Source organism: Salmo trutta, chromosome 14 (assembly GCF_901001165.1).
Source record: "Salmo trutta chromosome 14, fSalTru1.1, whole genome shotgun sequence".
Lineage (NCBI taxonomy): Eukaryota > Metazoa > Chordata > Actinopteri > Salmoniformes > Salmonidae > Salmo > Salmo trutta.
The window spans coordinates 44,534,356-44,561,257 of NC_042970.1; the positions used below are offsets into that span (position 1 = coordinate 44,534,356).

Here is a 26,902-nt window from a genome sequence, read left to right on the forward strand (position 1 = left end):
CGTCTAGTAAGGGAGCGTACATTTGCAATATGCACTTTCTCTCTAACCACACAGCTGGCGCACGCGAGTTCCCTTCATGTATGTATGGAAGGGCAAGTGGAATTCACCCTACCATCACCCTGTCAACAGACACTCACAGGAACACTACTGGTGAGGTGGACAGGTCAGAGTTCACCAGCTGAGGTCAAAATACAATGTCAGTACAGTGCTACAGGTTCACAGTTTAGATCCATATACAGTGAGCCTTCAACAGTCACACTTCAGGGTAAGAAGACTATTTGAATGGTTGTAAACAATGTACTGTTGTGCCATCATTACCATGTTCCTCTTGTGATATGTTATCATACTGTGTGTTGTTATAAGCTATTACATGAAGCAATCAAGCAATATATTATATCTCCTTCATTTCCCATACTGTCGCTGCATGAGGTAAAGGACTCAAGATCCTTAAGTCTGAAATAACAAGGAGGGATTAGGCTATCAGTACATTTCTCAAAACTGCTAAATGCTAAATTCCCCTATTCTCACAGACCTTCCTCAGCTGACAGTGAGTTCTACAGTCATCAGAGAGACAGAATCAGTTCAGCTGAGTTGTGAGACTCCTCCATCTCTCCATGTGTCTCACTGTTACTTCTACATAGAGGGGGGGAAGAATCTTCCAGACTCATCGTGTACGCAGACAATAACAGGAACTGAGCTGCTCAAGAGGGCAGATCAAACATTTCCATCTGTGGTCAAAGTATCGTGTTACTATGCTGTAGGGAGGTCTCACACATCTATCAGTGATACTGTCTCAGTCACTGTTCAGGGTAAGTAGGTGGTTTAAACAATGATACACTTCACTGTCATACCGTATTAATTATGCTTGTTCTGAAAATGAGATCTTCTGTTGTATTTCTTAAACGTCTTCATTTCACATAATGATAGGATTTACTGTACTTTGTACAAACATAAATCCTGACATAGTTGAACATATGATTAAAGGATTTTCCATACTGTTAGTATGTATGGATTACCTGTAATGTTTTTTAAATGCAACTTTGAAAGAGACACCTCCTCCCAGGCTGACAGTCAGTTCAGCTGAGCTGTCAGACTCCTCCATCTGTCTCTGTGTCACTTCTACACAGAGGGGAGAGATCCTAAACCCTCACCCTGTACGAAGTCACTCACGGGGACTGAGCTGCTCTCGTGGGCAGGTCAAAGTTCATCTGCTGAGATCAAACAGATGTTTTTACGCTGTAGAAACTTACTATCCATCGATGCACAGTGGTTCTGTCTCTCTTACTATTCTTGGTAAGAAATGTTATATTCAGATTGTCTTGAATGATTCTGTTTCAATCACAATCTCATCCAATGTCATTTCAAAATAGTTGTTGCGAAGACAATAAATATTTGAAATGTATATGTCAGAAGTAGAGTTCTAAGATCCCACGGCAAACAACCACAGAGACAGGCAAAAGTACAATCAAAGGTTCTTTATAAACTCAGCTTTACACAGTAATACACAATATCACTACGGCCCTATTAGAAACGTATAAATAGGATGGGATTTAGGGCTGGAGGCTTACTAGAAGCAACGGGCCAAACTAACACAGCAGTTGATTCCTGATTGGTGGCCAATGTTCATTCGGGTCCTTCCGAGCAGGGTTTGTTCGTTCGTTTCTACCCGAGCAGGATCAGTTTGGCTCTACCCGAACAGGGTTCGGCTCTTCCTCACGAGCAGGAATTGTTAGTCGATGGCTGGTCTGGTAGTCGATTGCTGGTTTGGTGTTCAACGGCAGGTCGCCTTCTGTCCCTCGCTCCTCACCGGCCTGGCTGCGTGGTAGAGTTGGGTGTAGCCTCTCAGCTGCGTCAGGCGTGTCCCAGACATTGGTGTCTGTAGTCGTGGGGGACAGAAAACATACAATTAGAGCATGTACTGGCCAACAATTGGGGTCACACTCACACGTTTCAAATAAGCACTTTCCTTTAGTAGTGCTGTAGAGAGCGTTGTGATTTGTCTTTCCTACAGCAGGGGACCAGCGGAGAGGTGCAGGGAGTCGGTCGAGAGGTCCCTGGTTCAGCTCCTTTTAACTCTAGTTCTGGGGCGTGTTTAGCAATTAGTTTGGGGAGGGAGGAGGTGATAGAGAATTGGCAACAGCTGTTTCAATGTCACTTTAGTCCATGCTAATCTGTGGAATCACAGCACATCATACAAGCAAGCAAAATAGTCCATACGATTCAATTTGAGTTCACACGTCAGAATGTAAGGAATTAAGTGAAAGGCAATCGTTGTAAACACACAGCACACATGATTAAATGGCACTCATAAATATAAATGATATCAAATAAGATATGCTAATACGTAATATAAAAAGAATGGCAGGCTCTCGTTTAGTAGGAGTCAGTGTCACTTGTGACATATACACTACATTCAAAGAGAGTGATGTAAAAAGGAGTCTCTGTTCTTTCCTAACAGATCCAAAACCAGACATTACAGTCCATTTTGATGAGGACTTCAATGTCATCTGTTTGATTCCTGGATCTGTCAGTCCTGACACCACCTGTAACCTGTATGTTGGAGAGGAGAGTCAGCCATCCTTCACAGCAAAGATCAAGAAGAGAAAAGCCAACTCAGCATCCGGACAGCAGTTCTGTCAATTCACTCCAAATCATAGTGATCTGATCAGTGGTCTACAGTCAGTGAGGAATAAGGAGGTGAGCTGTGACTACAGAGTGAGCTCAGGACCAAACTCTCTCTCTCCACGCAGTGATGGGTACAGCTTTACAGGTGAGTCATTATCTAAACAAATCTATCAGGGCTGCAGGTCTTCATGATCTGACTCACTTTGATTTTAGCATCTTCTTAGTATGACTACATTCATTCTGACCAACAAACTAAATACCACATTTCAATCCCAAATGATTTCAGATCTGGTGGGATTTCACATCAGTGATCCAACAACTATACAGACACCTTCTATAGCAGGTAGGCTACACATTTGTGCTTTTATAGTGGCGCTGCTGTTATTTTAAAGCAAAGCAAGTTTCAGCAGTAAGAATAGTTGTGTAAATGAAGCTGTTCTGGTAGATAATTAAGCTGTTCTGTAGATATGACACCAGCCTCAACACCAATGTCTGGGATCATCAGCACAAGTAATAGAATGTCTGTGTTCATCTAGTGGAGTGTTTAGATCGTATCTACGCTCTGTTATACTTCTGCTGTTAGATAACATGGTGACTTCATTCTAGGAAGCTGTCAACAACAATCAACACCTTATCTGTCCTGAAAGACTTTATCACCTCATGAATTGGTCTTATCATCTCTATAATGAGGAGAACTATAATCTACCAGGGCTAGAAGCAATCTGTCCATAGTGATTTTTATGCCCACTTTGAAAAGACAAGTCATAAAGGTATTTCAAAAGGCCAACAACACCATGATGATCATTAATACAATCATTAATAAAATGCTAATTTCATTAATATGTGTTTTCTCAGTGGGTTTGACTCCAGGTCCTAAATCTACTTTGCCTCCCAGCACAACAGTGAGTCCTACAGAAGGTGTGTTGGGCCTCTAAATTATCATCTCTGCAAATAGTAATTATACAGTGAAGAGTTTAGATTACGGGCCTGTAAAATTAAGTGTCCCAAATGTGAATGTAAAACCTTATTCTTGTGTAGTCTTATTGCTTTCCACTTGTTTCAACTGTTACTTCTACCTTTACCCCAGACCCCACAGTGACACCAACTACCAGTAAGTAGATCCACCAATTTTAACTTAGTTTCAAGTGCAATATCTTTTTTCACATTTTCACTAAAGCTCTGACCGGTTAACTAATAGATGTATTCATAGCTGCTTGTAATTTCAGTCCAGATTTTTAACCACTTTTAGTCCATCTGATTTGTAGGTAACGTGTACTTCTCTCTTTCTGCGTATTGAAAGACCTTAGATATTACATTAATTTACGTTTGTTCTTGTGTAATATGAGTAATCTCTTCTCACCAGGTTTGACCTCCCCTTTGACCCCTAGCACGACAGTGAATCCTTCATCAGGTCTCTTAGTCATCTTTATCTAGTTAGCAGATAGAAGTAAAACAAATAGATTAGCTTTATCTTCTCCATGTTTTTGTAAGTTTTTTCCCCATCACAAATTTGCCTCATTACAAAAATAGGTTGATATTTTGATTGATTAAAATCAACCCATTAAGTTATATTTTTGTATATTCCGATCCAATGATTTGCTTTGCGTCAGGGTTGACTGTTTGCTGTACTTTGACCACTGACACCCCAGCGAGTCCAACTGAAAATAAGTATAGCCAATAGGTTTAATTTAGTTTGCTAAATATTTTTGTCTATTAAATTATAAACCAATTTTGCAAATATAGTCAGATGTAAATTCAGTCAAAGGTTTAGGATTAATCAAACAATTTATCTCTTCATAGAAATATTAGCTCTGTTATTAAACTGTCCTTCTCTCTTGCATGTGCCCAGGAGGTCAAAGCTCCACAGAAAGTGATGTGGAATCAAACAGTCAAGAAATCTTTCTGGGTAAGTATCCTTTTCTAGCTGTCTTTTCTCACACACATGAAAACAGAGCTGTGCACATTTTCTTAGAAGAACAATAATGTGGTCCAAGAGCTAATGACCTCTCCCAATGTCATCATGTCACCAAATAGTGGGGCAATTATGGCAGGCAGCAGTGGCTTCTGGAGTGGGCGTGCTCCTGGTAGGATTGACAGCTGTCTGTCTCTGCAGGAGGACCAGTGAGTACATTTGATTCTGCATAACAAATCATTTGAAAATTTACCGTGCTGACATTAATGTAAGTGCCTTTGGCATGGGTTAACTTCTTAAAGTATAGGGGGCAGTATTTTCACGGCCGGATGAAAACGTACCCAAATTAAACTGGTTACTACTCTGGCCCAGAAACTAGAATATGCATATTATTAGTAGATGTGGATAGAAAACACTCTAAAGTTTCTAAAACTGTTTGAATGGTGTCTGTGAGTATAACATAACTCATATGGCAGGCAAAAACCTGAGAAAAATTCAACCAGGAAGTGGGAGATCTGAGAATTGTAGTTCTTCTTCCTAATCCCTATCGAAACTACAGTGTCTGTGGGGTCACGTTGCACTTCCTAAGGCTGTCAAAAGCCTTCAGAAAGTTTTTTTCATCGTTGTCCTGTAACCGGGCAGAGAATAGGAGCTCAGTCAATGATTGGACTGCCTATGGACAAAGGGATTGATGATGCGCGATCCCGTGAGCACGCCCTTACTTCTTTTTCTTCTTGAATGAATATGCTATTGTCCAGTTGGAATATTATCGCATTTTTACATTAAAAATACAATAAAGATTGATTTGAAACAACGTTTGACATGCTTCTAAGAACGGTAATGGAACATTTTGACTTTTCGACTCTGGTACTGCGCTCGCGCGTTATGCCTTTGGATAGTGATCTGAACGCACGAGGTATTTGGACATAAATATGGATTATTTCGAACAAAAACAACATTTCTTGTGGAAGCAGCAGTCCTGGGAGTCCATTCTGATGAAGGTCAGCAACGGTAATAGAATATTTATAATACTAATTCTGAGTTTAGGTGACCCCAGAACTTGGCGGGTGTCTGTATAGCTTGCTTTAATGGTGAGCTATGTACTCAGAATATTGAAAAATGTGCTTTCACCGAAAAGCTATTTTAAAATCTGACACAGCGGTTGCATAAAGGAGTACTGTATCTATAATTCTTAAAATAATTGTTATGTATTTTGTCAACGATGAGTATTTTTGTAAATTGATGTGCACATTCACCGGGTGTTTGGTGGGAATACATTTTCTGAACATCATGCGCAAATGTAAAATGCTGTTTTTGGATATAAATATGAACTTTATCGAACAAAACATACATGTATTGTGTAACATGATGTCCTAGGAGTGTCATCTGATGAAGATCGTCAAAGGTTAGTGCTTCATTTAGCTGTGTTTGGGTTTTTGTGACATTTATCCTTGCTTGGAAAATGGCTGTGTGGTTATTTTTGTCTATGTACTCTCCTAACATAATCTAATGTTTTGCATTCGAAGTAAAGCCTTTTTGAATTTGGACAATGTGGTTACGTTAAGGAGAAGTGTATCTTTAAAATGGTGTAAAATAGTCCTATGTTTGAGAAATTGAAATTATGATATTTTTGCTGTTTTGTATTTCGCGCCATGCTATTTCACTGGCTGTTGAATAGTGTGTCCAGCAGGTGGGACGGTAGCGTCCCACGTAGCCCTGAGAAGTTTATTTATCAACTCATTTTGATCAAATTGTATAGGTTAGACTATATTCAATATAATTAATTTAGCCTCATTTGTTTTTCAGAGAAAACCAATTCTCAGAGGTAAGAATTTCCCTTGTAAATATGATGCAGATTGTGTCAACCTTTAGTTCTGTATTGTCCATGATGAGATGTACTTACCACAACCTTCTTATACTTTTATGTTGTACAGACCTACAACCAGACAGGATGATCACAGACAATGTATGTTCCAAAACTAAATACATCAAACATACACACGGATACGACTTACAGAACTATATACACGCATGTACAAACACTGTAATTCTATTTTCATTGTGTTTCTGTTGTAGATGATTTGGTGTCTATGGGAGCGGTGAGCAGCGGAGTCATGGTGAGTATTCTACATTACAGTGGTATCTGTACACATATACCCCTCTGACAGAGGAGGCTGGTGGGATGAGTCATAGGAGGACAGGCTCATTGTAATGATTGGAATGTATTTAATGGGACGGAGTCAAACAAATCAAACACATCAAAACTACGTGTTTGACTCCATTCCATTCATTCCATTTCAACGATTACAATGAGCCTGTCCTCCTATAACTCCTCTCACCAGCATCCTCTGCCCTCTGACTGTCTGATCTGAGGATCAAGACCTTAATGTTACATTAGTAGTGCTTCAACATATGAATGTTCAAAGTATCAAACCAACAGCTATATTTATTTACAGAGTTATATGTTATATATTGTTATATTATTATTATTATTATTTATAGCATTGTTTTCACAGACATACTTGTATCCTCGAGTCAGTCTCTCTCTTTCTCTCACTGTGATTTGACTTTCAGTTTAAGATTGGTCTTACATCCTCATAAAATACCCCTTATGAATTACATTAACTGTACTGTAGATTCAAAGCCCTAAAGTAAATCTGTTTCTTTCCTCTAGTCTGATACGTACCATGTATACAGCTCAATCCCCGACAGACCAGCAACCTCAGCCCAGCCAGATGGGTTGTACAGTCTTCTGCAGACACACTGACACTACACCTCTGGCTTTCTGTAGCTATGTCTCACACAAATACATTCTATCTCACACGACATCCATTGTTTATCACACATCCAGTTACTGTAAATAAGTTGCTTAACAGGTAATACTGTATTACACATGGACAACTGACTTCTGTGACATGTGAATCCATAATATCTGTTACTGTGTTAATATTTTTGTTTTTTGAGGGGTCCGGGGCATACTCGCCCTATGAGCATTTTTCTTATTTCTTCCCCCTAGTTAATGCTAAATCTACTGTATTTATGTATTTTACGTTGACTGTGTGATACCTCCTTCCATAGCGGTTGGATACAATTAATTTCCTATTGGGCAAAACATAATCCAAAACACAACCAAAACAAACTGCAAATGCATCCAACAAGTTTGTTGAGTCACAAGCTGATGTATTTATTGGGTGCAAAGAATCTAGGACCAAAATACAAAATGTTTGACTACCTTAATACACTATAACTTGTGACTTCTTCAAATGTGGGGACTATATAGATAAAGTGCTTTTATATCAAAATGGTAAAACATACAATGCCTTCAGAAAGCCTTCACACCCCTTGACGTTTTCCACATTTTGTTGTGTTACAGCCTGAATTTAAAATGTATGAAATTGAGATTTTTTTTGTAACTGGCCTACACACAATACCCCATATCGGGGTGGCAGGTAATCCAGTGGTTAGACCGTTGGACTAGTAATCGAAAGGTTGCAAGATCGAATTCCCAAGCTGACAAGGTAAAAATCTGTCGTTCTGCCCCTGAACAAGGCAGTTAACCCACTGTCCCTAGGCCGTCATTGAAAATAAGAATTTGTTCTTAAAACCTCTTGCGCATATCATCCCGTTAGCGGGATCATAGCGACATTAGCATAACGAAATTCAATATATATATTTTTTCAAATATAGGGCTGTCTCATATCGTTTTATAGATACACCTCTCTTGAATCGACCCTCGTTGTCCGATTTCAAAAAGGTTTTACAGGAAAAGCACAATATTAGATTATGTTAGAGGAGTACTTTGTAAAAATTGCATCATATGAATTTTCCAACCAAGCACATGCATCACATATAACAGAAAAACAGCTAAATGCAGCACTAACCTTTTACAAACTTCATCAGATGACACACCTAGGACATCATGTTACACACAGCATGCAATCTTTTGTTCAATAAAGGTCATATTTCTATATAAAAACAGCATTTTACATCGGCACCTGACGTTGACTAACTATTTTCCCATAAAATGCGTCCCGGGAAACAGTGCTACAATTTTATAAATTACTATTCGAAAACGATTTTTTTTTTTATATTGTCAATCTAAGATTTATAGATGAATATCTCTTGAAAACACCTGTCATAACAGATTTTAAATTAACTTTACAGGGTAATCACACTTTGAGATCAAAGGGGATGCGATACCCAGAAAATGAGCTCGAAAGCCTAGCTCGGCGCCATCTTTGAACAATTGCAAATCACATCTGATATTGTATAATATCGCCAATAATCCCTCACCTTTAGTTGTCTTCATCAGAAAGCACTTCCCGATATCCCAGGTCCATGACAAATGTATTTTCGGTCGAAAAAGTCCATGCTTTATGTTCCATTAGCTTCCTGTTGTTAGCGCGTCCTAAGGCTGTAATCAAATGTTGATCCGTGCGCGGCACCTGGCTGACGATAAATGACTGTTTACTGTCAGTTAGGTTCGTTCAAACATGTCAAACGTTGTATAAAATAATCGTCAGGGCCTGTTTCAACAAGAGAGCCAATCAGATTCGAGTGGGACGATTTCATTGTGTTTCAAAAGGTTTCCAAAGGTGGGGGCAGACACGGCCGCCGACGTCACAATGCTGATGGCCCTACTACAGTGACCAATTGCCACATCGTCTCTTTCACTGAGTTTCGACCGCAGAACCCTCAAAACACTTTGTAAAGACTGGGGACATCTAGTGGAAGCACTGGAATGTGCTCAATTATCATTTTTTCACGTTGTGAATTATAGGTAAGGCTGTGAAGTCGAGTCGACAATTCAGATTCCCACTTCCTGGTTCAATCGGTCTCGGGGTTTTGACTGCCATACGAGTTCTGTTATACTCAGACACCATTCAAACAGTTTTAGAAAATGTAGGGTGTTTTCTATCCATATAAAATAAGTATATGCATGTCCTAGCTTCTGACTTTGATTAGTAGGCCGTTGAAAATGGGAACGATTTTTTTTCAAAATGCGCTGTGGCGCCCCCTATCCTAGGGTAACGTCAAGAGGTTTTAACTGACTTGCCGAGTTAAATAAAGGTAAAATAAAAAAAGGAAAATAAATAAGGTCAAAGTGGAATTACGTAAAACATTTTAAAAAAAGTGTCATTGAGTATTCAACCACTTTGGTTGGAAATCCAAAATAAGTTCAGAAGTAAAATTCTGCTTAACAAGTCGCATAATATGTTGCATGGACTCACTGTGTGCAATAATAGTGTTTACCATTATTTTTTAATGGCCTCATCTCTGTACCCCACACATACAAATATCTGTAAATGTAACAGCTGCCGTGAGAGAGAGTGGACCAAAACGCAGCGGAGTTAGTGTTCGTCATATTTAATTGAGAAAGAACACTATACAAAAACAAAACAAGAAACTGACAGCCAAACAGTCCTGTCAGGTGAAACACAATGACAGAAACAATTACCCACAAAACCCCAATGGAAAAACATGCACTTATGTGTGACTCCCAATCAACAACAACGAACTTCAGCTGTGCCTGATTGGGAGCCACACACGGCCCAAAACAAAGAAATACAAAAACATAGAAAAAGAACATAGAATACCCACCCAATGTAACACCCTGGCCTAACCAAAATAAAGAACAAAAAACCCCTCTCAATGGCCAGGGCATTACAGTACCCCCCCCCCCCAAGGTGCGGACTCCGGCCGCAAAACCTGACACTGAAGGGGAGGGTCTGGGTGGGCCTTCTTACGGCGGCGGCTCAGGTGCGGGACGTGGCCTCTGCCCCACCCTTGGCGTCGCCCTCTTAGGTGGCGCACCTGGCCGCGCCGAAGGTCTGGTGGGCGACCCTGACTTCGCCCGGCTGGCAGGCGACCCTTGTTGCGCCCGGCTGGCAAACGACCCTGGCTGCGCCCGGCTGGCGGGCGGCGATGGCTTGGGTACCTTTGAATATCAAACTGAAGACCCCTGACGTTAGCCATCAATATTTTTCACTGTACTAGTGGTACAATTAATCTGGCAGAAGAGGGTACTGATTTAAGCAGGTGTAATATATATATCTTGCATCAGTGAATCATCTTTACAAACCCCTAGCTACCATCAACACATATCTACAGGAAAAGTGGAGATTTTACTGCAGCTAGGTCTACATTTAAATGAGACAAACAAGAACTACAAAAAACAGCTTTATTTAAAAAAATACAAAGTGGATAAAAGGAGTGCAGTCATTCTTCTGCTGCCCTCTTGCCTCGTTTCACTGTGGTTTTAGCTTCAGGAGCAGCAGTGTCCCCTTCATCACCCTCTGCAGGCTTCTGGAAAGCTTTGGCCTTTGCACCCTTCTTGGCTGCCCCTTCACCCTTGGTAGTCTTCTGTGTTTTGGGTTGATCCTCAGCTGTCCCCTCTTCCCCACTGTCCTGTTTGACATGGACTTCTTAGCAGGGGCCACCTTGGAAGCAGATGCTTTTGCGGCCTTCCTGAGTTTTGCATCCTGAAAGATGAAAATGACAGGTTTGCAATACAATCACCCATTTAGAGATTCCATTTAACCATGATAAAGCCCAAATAGGGAACAGTACCCATGACAAAAATATATATATAAAAAAGTCCCTATACACCAAAACCACTTGAACAATGCCAATAGTCAGAACATTACTGAAACCACACTTGCCTCTGAAGGTTTCTCCTTCTGCTTTTTGGCTGCAGCCTTTTTTTTCTCAGCTTCTAGAGACAAGAGTTAGTGATGTGTGTGTATGCATGCAATCATGGACACCGTGAGGAGACGTGAGATACCCATACAAGTCATTGAATGAGCAATGTTAAATGTCCTCCATTGCAATGGGAGTAGCTCAATAACAATGATCCCATACAATTGGGCAGATTATAGGGTGATGTCTAAATCCTAGGAGTGATGAGCACAATCAATTCAGTGGATTCAGTTTACTGGCTTCCTTGTCCTTAGTCTACTTGGCTCCAACCTTGGCAGCCTTCTCCACATTGGGATCAGTGTTCTCAGTGGCCTTTGGCTTGGGCTCCTTCACCCTACCCCTGACTGCAAGTTGGCAAAGGAGGGTGAACATATATTGAGCTACATTATATTAAACAGCAAACCCATGTTCAATATGTTTGTCATATAATGTTGACTAATCTAATAAACACACAACTTTATATTCAGAACTGGTACCATGAAGTTTGGCTCATTTGGCAGGTAAGCTACTATCACATTCAGAAAATAAAGTCCATTCACCTTGGAACACATTTTTCTTGATTTAATTACTTGGGTTAACAAAGCCTAGTTGCCACAAGTAGCCTATTGAAGTAACTGTCCAGTGGAGATCTCACTTTAAAAAAAGTTTATATTCTGTTAATTCGTACCCAAATAATGTTGTGGACTCATCCCGTATAATGATGTTACGTTTGATGCCTGAGCTCTGAGGCATGCGTTGAAATCGCAGTGTGCCGATGCCCGTATCACTTTATCAGAAGCACGTGATTAATGACGTCCAAAGCTTCGTTTTGTCGAACAAACACCTGATTGGTAGAAGACAAAAAGGCGACACTGCACACACACGCTATGGTGTGTGGGACATAATCTATAATAATTTGGCTGCTCTATATTCTTTAGACCAGCAGGTGCCACTAGTGTGCACTTGATCAAAGCCTTGAGAATTTAACCTATTTCAGACGATTAGCTGGAAAATCTCGACTCTCCAGGAAGCATTGTTTCCCCATCACTAATCCTATACTCGTATTTGTAGCCAAAGCATAATTAACAAAAAAACAACACAAAAAAACATCTAAACTTGTAACACAAAACAGACAGTTTCGGTAATGCTTGCCATTTTCTCATTAAACATTATATCATGTTGGGTCATTGGCTGAGCTGGCCAATCAGCAGTATACTTGATTTAATATTTTTTGTAACAGGTATATACCCACACCATTCTGTTGTTGGGGTACGTCCAGGGCCGGATTAACAAAGGGGCTTCCCGGGGCTGAAGCCCCTGGGCCCAGAAGGCAGAAAAAAAGTCACAAATATATACATACATTATACAGTACATATTACATATGTAGTATATATTTTTACTGCAACAGCAAACCACAGGAGGATTCTGGAGCCGGCTATCAATGAATGTAGACAGCTTTCTGCTGCCACTATGCTAATCATCAGATAGGGGGAGGAGAGGTATGGGCCCCATGTGGGTAAATGGGGGGGCCCTGCCTTGATTGGGTAACTGAACAAATAAACTGCATAATAACTAAATGTGACTGGTCAATTATGTGAGTCAGGGGCTGGGCCCAAGAGGCAAAAAAACGAATAACTTTTTTTATATCCAACCAAGGGAGCCTGTTGTCAATGTTCAAAATACACCAGAGAACATATTTAGCCACTGAGGATCAATAGTTAGGCAACAGTGAGATACTTATTTTTGGAAAGGTGGATTTTTAAAAGAAGAAGCTCAAACTGTTTGGGCGCAGACCTGGATAGTATGACAGATCTCTGCAGGCTATCTCTGCAGTAGATTGCAACTCCGCCCCCTTTGGCAGTTCTATCTCAACTGAGAATCTTGTAGTTGGGGATGGAAATTTCAGAATATTTGGTGGCCTTCCTAAGCCAGGATTAAGACACGGCTCGGGCATCAGAATAGATTCAGGGCATAATGTACAGACAAGGGTATGGTAGGATGTGGGGACAGTGGGGGTAAACCTAGGCATGTGTGACGATGGCAGAGCTTGCATCTCTGGAGACACCAGCTAAGCCAGATGAGGTCTCCCCATGTGTGGGGTGTGTGACAAAAGAGCTATAAAAGGCATGTTTTGCTGGACTAGGGGCTCTACAGTGACATAAAACAATAACTAACCGAAACAGCAGAAGACAAGGCATATTGACATTAGAGAGAGGCATGTGTAGCCGAGTGATCATAGGGTCCAATGAGCAGCAATAGGTGAGTCCGGGAGCCGTTCGGTAGTCGCTACTATGCTAGGCAAGCGGGAGGCATGGCATTCAGAAAGCTAGCGGGCCGGGGCTAGCAGATGGGTCTTCGGTGACAACGCAACGGAAAGCCTGTTGAAACCACACCGGACAATTACGTCGGCAGACCAGTCGTGATGGATCGGCGGGGCTCCCTGTCGGCAATAAAGGGTCCAGGCAAATTGGCAAAAGAGGTATTGTAGCCCACGAATTAGTGGGTATACCTCTTCGGCTAGCCGGGAGATGGGCGTGGCTCGAGGCTAGCTCAAGGCTAACTGGTGCTTGTTTCAGGACAGAGGCATTAGCCAGCGGTAGCCACACGATTGCAGGAAGCTAGCTGCGATGATCCGGTGTAATGGCCCAGAGCTTGCGGCAGGAATCCGGTGATGTGTTGGAGAAAAGGAGTCCGATATTGCGCTGTGCAGACTGGCAGGTATTTACCGAGCTAAAGCTGGCTGGTGACCGAGCTAAAGGTGAAGACCGTTAGCCATGGCTAACAGTGACTACTAGCTAGTAGCTAGTAAGCTGGTTAGCTTCTGATGAAGGTTCCAGTTATAATGTATAGAAATAGCAGATCCGTACCACATTGGGTGGGGCGGGTTGCAGGAATGTATATTTAGATCGTAGGTGGAAAGTGAGATTAAAATATATACAAAAAAAACTATGAGACCAACTGTTTACATGGGACAAGACAAACACACGTCCAACTGCTACGCCGTCTTGGATTCTTGGAATACTTCAATCTCACCAGGTCCAAAGATGGATATTTCTCTGTTATGTAGCCGTGAATGGCCTGCGATTAGACCCGCTTTCGAGAGTCCAACTCCTTCAGCGTTTCATTAACCATCACCATCGTACGTAGATGAAGAGGGTGTTTCCGTGCCACAGCAGGTGCTTTGCTGGATTCTAACAATGAAATTAACAAATGTTTCTACCGTAATCTAACCAAATAGCCATACAATTAGGCTACTCAAATTGGCCTAAACCGCACATGGTTTTACAAACCTGATTTATCTTTTCCCGACACTTTTTCATATTTATGGGCACGTCAGAAGATGAAGTTACTTCTTCGGCGGCTGCTGCTTTTTTTTAGGAGGCATGATCAAACGGTTAATCTCAAAGTTAGGCTATATAAAAACGTTAGTATAAAAACAGCAACTGCATTCTCAGCCTACACACGTTCAATGTTATGCACTTCAAGCAAAGCATGTGGTTTATCTGAATGGGCGCTGACATTTAGGTACCAGTCAGAGCATTCAAGGTAAACTGATCAGTCCGAGTAGTGTGAACTCACTTCTTCTTCTCTCCTCCGTTCCTTCCTTCCATCCTTTCCTTTCCTTTACTGCGCTTATCAGTTTACCTTCACTGCTCTGGCATATTGTTAAACATCACTCACCAAGCATAAATGAAATATGAAAACCCAGAGATCATCAAACTCTCAACCACAAATGCAGGGTTTTTGTAGTTAAACTTTGTGCAGCTGTCAAAAATTTAAAACAAAAGTCGAAGATAAATATTTTTCTCAGACAGACAAGTTAGTTTGTTGGTTTTAAAAATCGAATTGCCGGCAATAATGATACATAATAAAATCTGTTAAAGACAGTTAGCTTTAGATCATAAAAATAATGACCGATAAATGATTCTGAATGTTCAGCCTCCTTGTCCTCTGCAACATGACATTAGCCCACAGTTGTCATATGAGGCATCTGTGGTTTTCCTGTGAACAAGCACCACATCTGCTTTTCTATTGAAACATTTATTCTTGTCCCAGTCACTGCCACCATCTTCTGTGAAGTCAGACTAACAGTATGTATGTAACTGTCTAAAAAATGACATTGTTCGTCCCTGATATGGCTGGTCGTCTGTTTTTGCTCATCCTCCTTTTCGGTGAGTTGTTTTTCCGTTCCAAGTTCCATCATCTGTTTGTGCTACAGGATATTCCATTCTTCTTTCCCCTCTTTTAGTCTTTTACTTTAGGAACTCTTAATATTTCAACGTGTTATGGTTATAATAAGTGTGTCTTATTCCATTGATCATCCTATTGATTTATATTTCTCTGTCATTATTTTACATTTTGTTCAGATAAGAATGACCACTGCTTGATAACATGGCTGTGAATGCATTCCAGGCTATTCTGCTTCGCCAGCTTGTGTAAAGTGTTCCCATCTCATGTTTTCTTATTTTTCTTAATGGCAAAAAGAGCATGATAATGACCCATTTTGTTATGTCTAGATACCTTCCAGTACATCAAAGCCAAAGGTCAGTATCATTGTTATGAATTTAAAGCTGCGATATGTAACTTTTTGAGTTACCAGACAAAACAACGGATTACCAAAATATTCAAATAATGATTGACATATTTTCAATAAAAACGTTATTTTGATGAATTCCTCCATACGATTTCATCCTTCCACGAGATGCTGTAAACACTGGGAATACAAAACATTAACATGACATAGACTGACCAGTCGAATCCAGGTGAAAGCTATGATCCCTTATTGATGTCACTTGTTAAAGCCACTTAAATCAGTAAATAGATGAAGGGGAGGAGACAGGTTAAAGACATGGATTGTGAATGTATGCCATTCAGAGGGGGAAAGGGCAAGACAAAATATTTTGAAGTGCCTTTGAACGGGGTATGCTAGTAGGTGCCAGAACTGTAACAGTGCTGGGTTTTTCACGCTCAACAGTTTCCTGTGTGTATCAAGAATGGTCCACCACCCTAAGGACATCCTGCCAACTTGACACAACTGTGGGAAGGATTGGAGTCAACATGGGTCAGCATCCCCGTGGAATGAGACAGACAGCAAGGTTAATACAAATCTCCGCTGTTGAAAACCAAATGCTAGTCTAAAATAAATAGGATATAATATCTAAATGCTTTTTACAGTGGAGTTTAAGTTTATAAATTGCCTGGCTGGGCTGATGAGATAGTGGATTGAGCAGTCAAATGCAATAGTGAATAGACAATTTTCTGTGTTTGCAAACGTTGCACGCATCGCTCTCATGCGGCAACGTTTACAAACACAAACAATTGTCTATTCGCTATTCCATTTGACTGCTCAATCCACTATGGTGACAGAACAGAATGCCAACAAAAAAAAGCCTCTATTTACATGTTGCATATGAGTGCATTTCACACTACTTTTGGATTATAATTGGAGTTTAAGGCTCGTATGAATGTCCTGCTTAATATAATGTTTGTCATCATTGCAAATCAACTGTATTATACTAAAAATAACTTCAACTTCAACCAGTAAAATGGCTCAGTGGCTATCTTTTTCTACAGCCTATTGCTATGTCAATGAGTGTTTAGAATTCTAGCTAACAACTTGCTGCATCCAAAGATCACAACCAAATATAATCTGATTGACTGTTCAAGCGAGAATCAACACATCATTGTAAACGTAGGAGAGCCCTCAAAAAGTTATTTTGTTTAGAAGTAATAAAAACGTAAATCAAATCAAATCAAATCAAATTTATTTATATAGCCCTTCGTACATCAGCTGAAATCTCAAAGTGCTGTACAGAAACACAGCCTAAAACCCCAAACAGCAAGCAATGCATGTGAAAGAAGCACGGTGGCTGGGAAAAACTCCCTAGGAAAAACTCCTGAGAAAGGCCAAAAACCTAGGAAGAAACCTAGAGAGGAACCAGGCTATGAGGGGTGGCCAGTCCTCTTCTGGCTGTGCCGGGTGGATATTATAACAGAACATGGTCAAGATGTTAAAATGTTCGTAAATGACCAGCCTTGTCAAATAATAATAATCATAGTAATTGTCGAGGGTGCAACAAGCACGTCCGGTGAACAGGTCAGGGTTCCGTAGCCGCAGGCAGAACAGTTGAAACTGGGGCAGCAGCATGGCCAGGTGGACTGGGGACAGCAAGGAGTCATCATGCCAGGTAGTCCTGAGGCATGGTCCTAGGGCTCAGGTCCTCCGAGAGAAAGAAAGAAAGAGAGAAAGAGAGAATAAGAGAGAGCATATTTACATTCACACAGGACACCGGATAAGACAAGAGAATACTCCAGATGTAACAGACTGACCCTAGCCCCCCGACACATAAACTACTGCAGCATAAATACATGAGGCTGTCTAGGCTATGTTGAATGGGAGCAGATGGCATGGCTTTCTTACTGCAGCCAAGAGTCACGCGCATCTGTACATGATGTCAGTGTGTCGTGCACTGGAAAGTATAGAACGCCATTTGGGTCTTCGCATTTCAAAAAAGATCCACGAGAAATAACACTGTTTGATGCGTCAAATAAGCTTGTTGACCAATCAGGACCTGGATATGACTGTACGTCACATAATAATTTAACATGTTCGTTACTTTTGACGTAGTTATTACAGATTGATTACACTATCACTTGTTTTTCATATGTCACAGCGATTCACCGATATGTATGATGCTAGTAAAGTTTTTGGTCTTGCGCACCTGCCGCTGCAGCACATGCGCAGACACACCTCCCCAAGCTCTGGGACAGTTCTGGTCAGAACAAAATCAATCACTTCCGTTGTTTGGCTGTGCCCATATAGCAACGTTCCAAAATGGGCAAAAGTCCTGGTGGAAGGATGAAAATAAAACACATTTACTCAGAACAATAATATGTCTTTAATGAAAGACATGTCCTTAATCTTTTGTTTAAATATTTGGCAACCGTTTTACAAAAAGCAAAATGCCCATCGAAGCCGAGGATTATTGTGTGATAACTCCCTCCTAAGGGCTGTTCCTGCCACGGGTTCTCATTGTTTATTGTTAAATAGACAACAGTGTCTTAATTGTTTTTCTCTTTCAAACTCATAATATTAAGTGGTACATTATCTGTATGAGTAGTTAAACATTGAAAATGATTTTATAATTCAATTAAAAAAGACACTCCATCATCCCTCTGTCACAGATCTTCCTCAGCCCAGTCTGACAGTGATTCCTGCAGTCATCAAAGAGAGAGACTCAGTTCAGCTGAACTGTCAGACTCCTCCATCTGTCTCTGAGTGTTACTTCATAATGGAAGGGCAAGGGGAATTCACCCTACCATCACCCTGTCAACAGACACTCACAGGAACACTACTGGTGATGTGGACAGGTCAGATATCTCCAGCTGAGGTCAAAATACACTGTCAGTACAGTGCTACAGGTTCACAGTTTAGATCCATATACAGTGAGCCTTCAACAGTCACAATTCAGGGTAAGAAGATTGTTTGAATGGTTGTAAACAATGTACTGTTGTGCCATCATTACCATGTTCCTCTTGGGATATTTTATCATACTGTGTGTTGTTATAAACTATTACATGAAACAATTAAGCAATATATTATATCTCCGTCATTTCCCATACTGTCGCTGCATAAAGGAATTGACTCAAGATCATTAAGTCTGAAATAACAAGGATGGGTTAGACTATCAGTAAATTTCTCAAAACCACAAAATGCTAAATGCTTTATTACCCTATTCTCACAGACATTCCTCAGCTGACAGTGAGTTCTACAGTCATCAGAGAGACAGAATCAGTTCAGCTGAGTTGTGAGACTCCTCCATCTATCTATGTGTCTCACTGTTACTTCTACATAGAGGGGGAGAAGAATCTTCCAGACCATTCGTGTACGCAGACAACAACAGGAACTGAGCTGCTGAAGAGGGCAGGTCCAACATTTCCAGCTGTGGTCAAAGTGAAGTGTTACTATGTTGTAGGGAAGTCTCACACATCTCCTTTTAGTAACCCTGTCTCAGTCAATGTTCACGGTAAGTAGGTGGTTTATAAAATTATACACTTCACTGTTATACCGTATTAATTATGCTTGTTCTGAAAATGAGATCTTCTGTCGTATTTCCTAAACGTCTTCATTTCATTTACTTTGTACAAACATAAATACTGACATAGTTGAACGTTTGATTAAAGGATTTTCCATACTGTTAGTATGTATGGATTACCTATAATGTTTTTTAAATGCAACTTTCAAAGAGACCCACCTCCTCCCAGGCTGACAGTCAGTTCTACAGTCATCAGAGAGAGAGACTCAGTTCAGCTGAGCTGTCAGACTCATCCATCTGTCTCTGTGTCTCAGTGTTACTTCTACACAGAGGGGAGAGATCCTAAACACTCACCCTGTACACGTTCACTCACGGGGACTGAGCTGCTCTCGTGGGCAGGTCAAAGTTCATCTGCTGAGATCAAACTGAGATATCTTTACACAGTAGAAACTTACTATCCATCGATGCACATTGGTTCTGTCTCTCTTACTATTCTTGGTAAGAAATGTTATATTCAGATTTTCTTGAATGATTCTGTTTAAATCACAATCTCATCCAATGTCATTTCAAAATAGTTGTTGTGAAGACAATAAATCCATATAATATTTGAAATGTATATATCAAAAGTAGATTTCTAAGATCCCACAGAAAACAACCACAGAGACAGGCCAAAGTACAATCAAAGGTTCTTTATAAACTCAGCTTTACACAGTAATACACAGTATCACTACGGCCCTATTAGAAACGTATAAATAAGCTGGGATTTAGGGCTATAGGCTAACTAGAAGCAATGGGCCAAACTAACACAGAAGTTGATTCCTGATTGGTGGCCAATGTTCATTCGGGTCCTTCTGAGCAGGGTTTGTTCGTTCGGTTCTACCAGAGCAGGATTAGATTGGCTCTACCCAAACAGGGTTCGGCTCTTCCTCCCGAGCAGGGATCGGCTCTTCCTCCCGAGCAGGGATCGTTAGACGATGGCTGGTCTGGTAGTCGATTGCTGGTTTGGTGTTCAGTGGTAGGTCGCCTTCTGTCCCTCACTCTGCATCGGCCTGGCTGTGTGGTAGAGTTGGGTGTAGCCTCTCAGCTGCGTCAGGCGTGTCCCCCGTGTCTGTAGTCGTGGGGGACAGAAAACATACAATTAGAGGATGTACTGGCCAACAATTGGTGTCACACTCACACGTTCGCAACAAGCACTTTCCTTTAGCAGTGCAATAGATAGCATTGTGATTTGTGTCTTTCCAACAGCAAGCGACCAGCGGAGACGAGAAGCTTGTTGGTCGAGAGGTCCCTGGTTCAGTTCCTTTTTAACTCTAGTTCTGGGGCGTGTTTAGCAATATGTTTAGGGAGGGAGGAGGTGATAGAGAATCATCTCAATGTCACTTTAGTCCATGCTAATCTGTGGAATCACAGCACATCATACAAGCAAGCAAAATAGTCCATGCGATTCAATTTCATTTCACACGTGAGAATGTAAGGAATTAAGTGAAAGGCAATCGTTGTAAAAACACAGCACACATGATTAAATGGCACTCATAAATATAAATGATATCAAATAAGACATGCTGATATGTAATATAAAGAGAATGGCAGGCTCTAGTTTAGTAAGAGTCAGTGTCACTTGTGACATATAAACTCATCAAAAAAAGAAATGTCCCTTTTTCAGGACCCTGTCTTTCAAAGATTATACGTAAAAATCCAAATAACATGCAGATCTTCATTGTAAAGGGTTTAAACACTGTTTCCCATGCTTGTTCAATGAACCATAAACAATTAATGAACATGCACCTGTGAAACGGTCGTTAAGACACTAACAGTTTATGGTTCATTGAACAATGCTCGTTCATTGAACAAGCATGGGAAACAATGGTTAAACCCTTTACAATGAAGATCTGCAAGTTATTTGGATTTTTACGTATTATCTTTGAAAGACAGGGTCCTGAAAAAGGGACATTTCTTTTTTTGATGAGTTTATATGTCACAAGTGACACTGACTCTTACTAAACTAGAGCCTGCCATTCTCTTTATATTACGTATCAGCATGTCTTATTTGATATCATTTATATTTCTGAGTGCAATTTAATCATGTGTGCTGTGTAAATTAAGCTGTTCTGTTAGATAATTAAGCTGTTCTGTAGATATGACACCAGCCTCAACACCAATGTCTGGGATCATCAGCAGAAGTAATAGAATGTCTGTGTTCATCTAGTGGAGTGTTTAGATCGTATCTACGCTCTGTTATACTTCTGCTGTTAGATAACATGGTGACTTCATTCTAGGAAGCTGTCAACAACAATCAGCACCTTATCTGTCCTGAAAGACTTTATCACCTTATGAATTGGTCTTATCATCTCTCTAATGAGGATAAATATAATCTACCAGGGCTAGAAGCAATCAGTCCGTAGTGATTTTTATGCCCATTTTGAAAAGACAAGTCATGAAGGTATTTCAAAAGGCCAACAACACCATGATGATCATTAATACGATCATTAATAAAATGCTAATTTCATTAATATGTGTTTTCTCAGTGGGTTTGACTCCAGGTCCTAGATCTACTTTGCCTCCCAGCACGACAGTGAGTCCTACAGAAGGTGTGTTGGGCCTCTAAATTATAATCTCTGCAAATAGTAAATATACAGTGAAGAGTTTAGATTACGGGCCTGTAAAATTAAGTGACCCAAATGTGAATGTAAAACCTTATTCTTGTGTGGTCATATTAATTCCCACAAGTTTCAACTGTTACTTCTACTTTGACCCCAGACACCACAGTGACACCAACTACCAGTAAGTAGATCCACCAATTTTAATTTTGTTTCAAGTGCAATATCTTTGTTCACATTTTCACGAAAGCTCTGACCGGTTAGCTAATAGAAATATTCATAGCTGCTTGTAATTTCAGTCCAGATTTTTAACCACTTTGAGTCTATCTGATTTGTAGGTAATGTGTAGTGTACTTCTCTCTTTCTGCTTATTGAAAGACCTTAGATATTACATTAATATACATTTGTTCTTGTGTAATATGAGTAATCTCTTCTCACCAGGTTTGACCTCCCCTTTGACCCCTAGCACGACAGTGAATCCTTCATCAGGTATCTTAGTCATCTTTATCTATTTAGCAGATAGAAGTAAAACAAATAGAGTAGCTTCATCTTCTCCATGTTTTTTTCCCATCAAAAATTTGCCTCATTACAAAAAGAGGTTGATATTTGATTGATTAAAATCAACCCATTTAGATGTATTTTTGTATAATCAGTTCCAATGATTTGCTTTGCATTAGGGTCGACTGTTTGCTAAATTTCGACCACTGACACCCCAGCGAATGTCAGTGCTAAATATTTTTGTCTATTAAAGCATAAACCAATTTTGCAAAAGTAGCCAAATGTAAATTCAGTCAAGGCTTTAGGATTAATCAAACAATTTGTCTCTTCTTAGAAATATTTACATAACTCTGTTATTAAACTGTCCTTCTCTCTTGCATGTGCCCAGGAGTTCAAAGCTCCACAGAAAGTGATGTGGAATCAAACAGTAAAGAAATCTTTCTGTGTAAGTATCCTTTTCTAGCTGTCTTTTATCACACATATGAAAACAGAGCTGTGCACATTTTCTTAGAAGAACAATAATGTGGTCCAAGAGCTAATGACTTCTCCCAATGTCATCATGTCACCAAATAGTGGGGCAATTATGGCAGGCAGCAGTGGCTTCTGGAGTGGGCGTGCTCCTGGTAGGATTGACAGCTGTCTGTCTCTGCAGGAGGACCAGTGAGTATATTTGATTCTGCAAAACAAATCATTTGCTAATTTACCGTGCTGACATTAATGTAAGTTCCTTTGGCATGGGTTAATTTATCAACTCATTTTGATCATATTGTATAGATTAGACTATATTCAATGTAATGAATTCAGCCTCATTTGTTTTTCAGAGAAGAACAATTCTCAGAGGTAAGAATTCCCCTTGTGAATATGATGCAGATTGTATCAACGTTTAGTTCTGTATTGTCCATGATGAGATGTTCTTACCACAACCTTCTTATACTTTTATGTTGTACAGACCTACAGCCAGACAGGATGATCACAGACAATGTATGTTCCAAAACTAAATACATCAAACATACACACGGATACGACTTATACAACTATATACACGCATGTACAAACACTGTAATTCTATTTTTACTGTGTTTCTGTTGTAGATGATTTGGTGTCTATGGGAGCGGTGAGCAGCGGAGTCATGGTGAGTATTCTACATTACAGTGCTATCTGTACACATATACCCCCCTGACAGAGGAGGCTGGTGGGATGAGTTATAGGAGGATGGGCTCGTTGTAGTGGCTGGAATGGAATTAATAGGATGGAGTCAAACAAATCAAACACATCAAAACTACATGTTTGACTCCGTTCCATTCATTCCATTTCAACGAATACAATGACCCTGTCCTCCTATAACTTCTCTCACCAGCATCCTCTGCCCCCTGACTGTCTGATCTGAGGATCAAGACCTTAATGTTTCATTAGCAGTGCTTCAACATATGAATGTTCAAAGTATCAAACCAACAGCTATATTTATTTACAGATTTATATGGTAATTTGCATTTATTACCAAAAAATATATTTTTCACCAAAAACAGTTTCTTAATACATTAATTCATGTTAAACCTTGTAAATGTGTTCCTAAGTAGGTACAGAGTTTAGTCGTATAAACATTTTTTAAAATCAAATAACCTACATCTTGCATTGGATATGTGTAGACCTCAGAATGACACAAAACTGACAAACACTTCCTGTGATACAAAGGAGGGTGCAGTTCATGTCACGAGTTAGAGATGAGAATAGACAGACAGTTTGTTAGACTTGACGATAAAAAGTCTCTCTCTTCTCTCTCTTCTTCTCCCTCACTCTCTACTACAGGTGGATTCAGGAGATGCTAGAATCGATTCTCAGATTACTTCTGTATTGTTCACGTTCACGCCCTCAGGTTTGTCCCTCAGATCTCGGGACCATCTGCAAGTACACAGCTACTGTACATGCTTAAACTTTGGGCCTAACCTTATCAACCATATCAAAACGCATATATGACACTTAAAACAGAAATGAATGTGTCAGAGCATCTGTGCAGCGTAAGAATAGAGCTGTAGATCTGCAGAGGGGTTATAGTCATGAGGAGAAGTGTGAAATTACATCAAGCCCTGTTACTTGCACTTCTTCTGTTTGGCTGTTACCAACGCAATAGGGCAAACTCGACTAAGTAACACACATGCAATGTTGACATGTAATATACACATGATCCCCCCTCAAACACACACTCATACATACATACACAACCTCTTACTCATGGTATTGTCTCTCTCTGTGATGTGCAGGTCCCGTTGATGTGGATACACAGGCATTTTCAAATTAACATGTATGTACTGCACAAATGTCCTATTTGTTGTATTGTATTATATTGTTATATTATTATTATACATGGCATTGTTTTCACAGACAGACTAACTAGAGGATAAAAGTATCTCTCTTTCTCTCACTGTGTTTCATGACTTTCAGTTTAAGATTGGTGTTACATCCTCATGAAAAAAACAACTTATGAATTACATTTACAGTACTGTAGATTCGAAGCCCTAAAGTAAATATTTTTCTTTTCTCTAGTCTGATACTTACCATGTATACAGCTCGATCACCGACAGACCAGCAACCTCTGCCCAGCCGGATGGGTTGTACGGTCTGCAGGCACACTGAAACTACACCTCTAGCTTTCTGTAGCTATGTCTCACACATCTCACACAAATACATTCTTTCTCACATGATATCCTTTGTTTATCACACATCCAGTTACTGTAAATAAGTTGCTTAACAGGTAATATATCTACTGTAATACACATGGACAACTGGCTTCTGTTACATGTCTTTCCATAAAATCTGTTACTGTGTTAATATTTTTATTTTGGGGTTTTTGGAGGGGTCCGGGGCATACTCCCCTTTGAGCATTTTTTCTTATTTCTTCTCCCTAGTAAATGCTAAATCTACTGTATGTATGTCTATTATGTTGACTGTATGATACCTCCTTCCATAACGGTTGGATACAATTCATTTCCTATTGGGCAAAACATAATCCAAAACACAACCAAAACAAACTGGCAAATGCATACAAACTCAAGTTTGTTGAGTCACAGGCTTGATGCATTTATTGGGTGCAAAGAATATATGACCAAAATACAAAATGTTTCACTACTTTAATACACTATAAATTAATTTGTCCAAATACTTATGACTTCTTGAATTGGGGGGACTATGTACCTAAAGTGCTTTTATATCTAAATGGTAAAACATACAATACCTTCAGAAAGTATTCACACCACTTGACTTTTTCCAAATGTTGTTGTGTTACAGCCTGATTTTAAAGTGTATGAAATGTAGATTTTTTTGTCGCTGGCCTACACACAATACTGCATAATGTCAAAGTGGAATAAAGTTAAAATAAAAAAGTGTCAATAAGTTTTGAATTCCTTTGTTATGGAAATCCAAAATAAGTTCAGAGGTAAAATGTTGCTTAACATGTCGAATAATACGTTGCATGGACTTACTCTCTGTGCAATAATAGTGTTTAACATGATTTTTAATGACTACCTCAGTGAATTTCAAACACAGATTCAACCAAAAAAAACAGGGAGGTTGTCTAATGCCTCACAAAGAAGGAAACTTATTGGTAAAAAAAAGCAGACATTGAATATCCCTTTGAGCAAAGTGAAGTTATTAATTATAACATTGTAGTTAATCTACCATACTAACATAAATGATGGAGTGAAATGAAGGAAGCTTGTACCTGTTTGCAACAAGACACTAAAGTAATACTGCAAAAATTGTGGCAAAGCAATTCACTTTTTGTCCTGAATACAAAATGTTATGTTTGGGGCAAATAGAATACAACACATTACTGAGTACCATTCTCCATATGTTCATGCACAGTGGTGGCTGCATCTTGTTATCTTGGTATACTTATAATCATTAAGGGACTGGGGAGTTTTTCAGGATAGAAAATAAATGTAACGGAGCTAAACACAGGCAAAGTCCTAGAGGAAAACCTGCTTTCCACCAGACACTGGGAAATTAATTCACCTTTCAGCAGGATAATAACCTAAAACACAAGGCTAAATCTACACTGGAGTTGCTTACCAAGAAGACAGTGAATGTTCCTGAGTGGCAGAGTTACAGTTTTGACTTGAATCTACTTGAAAATCTATGGCAAGACCTGAAAATGGTTGTCTAGCAATGACCAACAACCAATTGGACAGAGCTTGAAGAAATTTGAAAAGAAGGATTGGCAAATGTTGCACAATCCAGGTGTGGAAAGCTCATACAGACTTAGAGACGCAGAAAGACTCACAGCTGTAATCGCTGCCAAATGTGCTTCTACATAGTATTGACTCAGTGGTGTAAATACTTACTATCTAAATGAAATATTTATAGATTTCATTTTTTATAATTTAGCAAAAAATTACAAAAAACATGTTTTCACTTTGTCATAATGGGGTATTGTGTGTAGATTGGTGAGATTGTTTATTGATTGAGTACATTTTGAATTCAGGCTGTAACACAACATAATGTGTAATAAGTCAAGGGGTATGAGTTCTTTATGAAAATACCCTCAAATTAAGGGGAAATTC

General features: G+C 39.8%; 2 protein-coding genes across 6 annotated transcripts in view; both read left to right on the forward strand.

Annotated features, from left to right (window-relative positions):
- The first annotated feature begins 424 nt into the window (after positions 1-424).
- LOC115147818 (uncharacterized) overlaps positions 425-26,902 on the forward strand; it is a 43,774-nt gene continuing 17,296 nt past the window's right edge. Inside the window, exons 1-10 of the mRNA XM_029690101.1 lie at positions 425-429; positions 531-547; positions 2,459-2,770; positions 2,912-2,968; positions 3,481-3,543; positions 3,713-3,736; positions 3,989-4,036; positions 4,475-4,531; positions 4,660-4,746; positions 6,344-6,362. Of these exons, the coding sequence (XP_029545961.1) occupies positions 425-429; positions 531-547; positions 2,459-2,770; positions 2,912-2,968; positions 3,481-3,543; positions 3,713-3,736; positions 3,989-4,036; positions 4,475-4,531; positions 4,660-4,746; positions 6,344-6,362 (689 nt within the window). The remainder of the gene's footprint in view (positions 430-530; positions 548-2,458; positions 2,771-2,911; positions 2,969-3,480; positions 3,544-3,712; positions 3,737-3,988; positions 4,037-4,474; positions 4,532-4,659; positions 4,747-6,343; positions 6,363-26,902) is intronic.
- Positions 15,275-25,269, forward strand: LOC115208196 (endochitinase 2-like). 5 transcript variants are annotated; one of them, XM_029776061.1, is made up of 15 exons: positions 15,275-15,387; positions 15,733-15,759; positions 18,401-18,688; positions 18,961-19,242; positions 21,777-21,839; positions 21,979-22,032; positions 22,290-22,337; positions 22,735-22,791; positions 22,920-23,006; positions 23,168-23,186; positions 23,296-23,327; positions 23,438-23,478; positions 24,153-24,219; positions 24,605-24,645; positions 24,888-24,984. In XM_029776061.1, exons 1-14 carry the CDS (start codon positions 15,330-15,332, stop codon positions 24,640-24,642), a joined length of 1,161 nt encoding a protein of 386 aa, XP_029631921.1. In that variant the 5' UTR covers positions 15,275-15,329; the 3' UTR covers positions 24,643-24,645; positions 24,888-24,984. The 5 variants fall into 5 exon arrangements, 4 of the variants coding, with proteins under 4 accessions (XP_029631921.1, XP_029631919.1, XP_029631922.1 ...); XR_003881108.1 differs by having other exon boundaries at positions 24,153-24,645; positions 24,888-24,945; XM_029776059.1 differs by having other exon boundaries at positions 24,153-25,269.

Coding starts and splice junctions, on each gene's coding strand:
- LOC115208196 (XM_029776059.1), top strand. CDS start 15,330: ATGACATTGTTCGTCCCTGATATGGCTGGTCGTCTGTTTTTGCTCATC. Junction 15,388..15,732: donor TTTGCTCATCCTCCTTTTCG/GTGAGTTGTTTT, acceptor TGTTATGTCTAG/ATACCTTCCAGTACATCAAA. Junction 22,033..22,289: donor CACAGTGACACCAACTACCA/GTAAGTAGATCC, acceptor TCTTCTCACCAG/GTTTGACCTCCCCTTTGACC.